At 43.4% G+C, this 2,410-nt stretch overlaps 1 protein-coding gene across 1 annotated transcript in view; it reads right to left on the bottom strand.

The window, feature by feature from the left end:
* The window catches only part of MRAP2 (melanocortin 2 receptor accessory protein 2), a 17,042-nt gene extending 14,917 nt beyond the window's left edge, over window positions 1–2,125 (bottom strand). Inside the window, exons 1-2 of the mRNA XM_009333112.1 lie at window positions 2,042–2,125; window positions 663–796 (exon numbers count right to left, since the gene is read on the bottom strand). Of these exons, the coding sequence (XP_009331387.1) occupies window positions 663–789 (127 nt within the window). The 5' untranslated portion in view covers window positions 790–796; window positions 2,042–2,125. The remainder of the gene's footprint in view (window positions 1–662; window positions 797–2,041) is intronic.
* Between the last annotated feature and the right edge of the window lie 285 nt (window positions 2,126–2,410).

The following is a 2,410-nucleotide window of genomic DNA, read 5'->3' on the forward strand; positions in this document are numbered from 1 at the left end:
TGGGGCTGACTGCCTCACCCTAGGCAACGCCCTGGATGGACCTTCGTCTACATCCTCATTTGCCTGGCCCTCAAGTTCCAGGGCCCCATATCTGTTCTGTAGGGGCAACCGGGAAGGTGAGGGAGGCCGGGCAGGTGTTCGCCTGGCACGAAGACTGGCATTGGGACTCCCATGAAGTCCCAATGATAAAAGTTTCTTCAAAAAAAGAAATTTCTTCTTTTGTTTTAAATCTTTTATAGCCTTAAATTTATTTTCTATGAAGAAAAACAAAAGCAGTAAGACTGCCCACCACTGCCCTTTTAGCATTAATGGGAACAAGAACAGAGCAAAACAGATCATACCAAGTAGTCACCAGAAGCAGCAGTGGCTGTATTTGCTGTTATAAACTGTTCCTGATCCTCTGATATTCTTCAGTATTGACAAATTTCTACCACAGCCAAGAAATCCACGGTTCTCTCATGCACAAGAAAAGCCGTTAATAAAAAGACATAGAATCACAAATAATTATAATAATCCAATAAACAGAATAATAACTCTAGTTGCTGAGAATCAAAAAAATTTGGAGAGAGATATTTTTGTACAATAATCAGTTACAAATGAAGAGTAGGAACATTAAGATGGGCAAGCTCAGCTGCAATAAAGTGTATCTCTACTGAACTTACATTTATGAGCCTTCAGGCCTTCGAACGACACTGGTCCATACTCATAGTACTCATACTCCCAGGTGTAATCAGAGTTAGACAAGGCCTGCTGGGAGGTTCTGTTAGAAATCAGCCTCAGGGCAGACATCTTGCACCTCAATAAATATATACCTGTGGATACAAAATGCGTTAATAGAGACTACATACTTCTAGTGCATCTTCTGCTTTTATATAGAATCCTTTCTTATTTATGGGATCTCTTCCTTGCCACTATTCCCAAGAAGAGCCACTCACACTTACAAAGGCTCTCTCTCACCTGTTCCTTTACAATCCAGTATCACTGCCCCAACAGACAAGGCCATCACATTCCCTCCCATTCCTTCCCCAGTCTTTGCTGGCCAACCACTGGTCAACACAGAGCTTCTCTTCAATGGAAGGAAGAGAATCTATGTTCACTTCCACACAGTAAGTGTACAAAGGTATCAAACCCAGGCTCCTCAGATTGAATATAGCTTTTACAGCTCAAAAATAGTAAATACCAAAGACCACCAGCCTCAGCAGCTTAGGGTGAATGCTGCCATGAAAATCTGGAGATGGAGAAATGGCCGGACCACCAGGCTCAAAGGGTTATATCATCCATAAAGTCCAGCTGGCAGCTGGTTACCAGCAGTACCCCTCAGACTGATACTGGGCTAATAGTGTTTAACATCTTCCTTAAAGAGCTGGACAATGAAATGGAGTGCACCTCTAGCAAGTTCACGGATTATATGGGGACAGTCAAGAGGCTGGAGACAGACTGCTACTCAGAGGGACCTGGACAAGCTGGAGAAAGGGACTGACATGAGGATCACCAATGCAAATGCAAAGTCCTGCATCTGGGAGGGAATAAGGCTGGGGGTTGACAGCTGGGGAGCAGCTCTGCAGAGAAGGACCTGCAATGGACAACAAGCTGAACGAGTCAGCAATATGCCTTGTGGCAAAGAAGGCCAAGTGTGTACTGGGCTGAATTAACAAGAGTGTAGCCAGCAGGTCAAGAGAAGTGTTTATTCTTCTCCACTCACCACTGGTAAGACTGTATCTGGGGTACTGTATCTGGTTTTGGTATCCCCAAGAACAGAAAGACACAGACATGCTGGAGCAAGTCCAGTGGAAGGCCACCAAGATGGTCAGGGAGCTGAAGCACAGGATGCATGAGAGCCTAAGGGAACAAGGTTGGTTCAGCCTGGAGAAGAGAAGGCTCCCGGGAGACCTTAGTGCTGTCTACAGTTACAATTACAGTCAGAGGGTGCAGAGATGATGGAGCCAGACTCTTCTCAGAGGTGCAGAGTAAAAGGACAAGAAGCAATGGACACAAATTGGGAAATGGAAAATTTAAACTAGATACAAGGAAAAAAATTAACCTGATCTAGTTGAACATGCTTTGAGCAGGAGGTTGGATAAGATGACCACCAGAGGTCCCTTCCAACCTAAATTTCTCTGTGTTAATAAACAGCTTCAATATGCCACTACAGAAGGAAAATAAAGGAGTGATTTTCCCCACAGATTAACAAAAACTGCAATGCAACATTAAGCATCATTAAATTATCTTGATAGATATTTCTGTCATTACCACAACACTGCACTAGGGATTTGCGTTTTGCAGAGTAATTTTTTCAGAATATTAAGACAGTTTTATGCGTACCAAAAGAGAGCACATCTCTGTGCAAAACATCTGCTGCAGCAGCTGGAGTCAGGACATCCAACTTGAAACATATTACAAAACACTTTTT

Source organism: Pygoscelis adeliae, unplaced genomic scaffold, assembly GCF_000699105.1.
Source record: "Pygoscelis adeliae isolate BGI_AS28 unplaced genomic scaffold, ASM69910v1 Scaffold57, whole genome shotgun sequence".
Lineage (NCBI taxonomy): Eukaryota > Metazoa > Chordata > Aves > Sphenisciformes > Spheniscidae > Pygoscelis > Pygoscelis adeliae.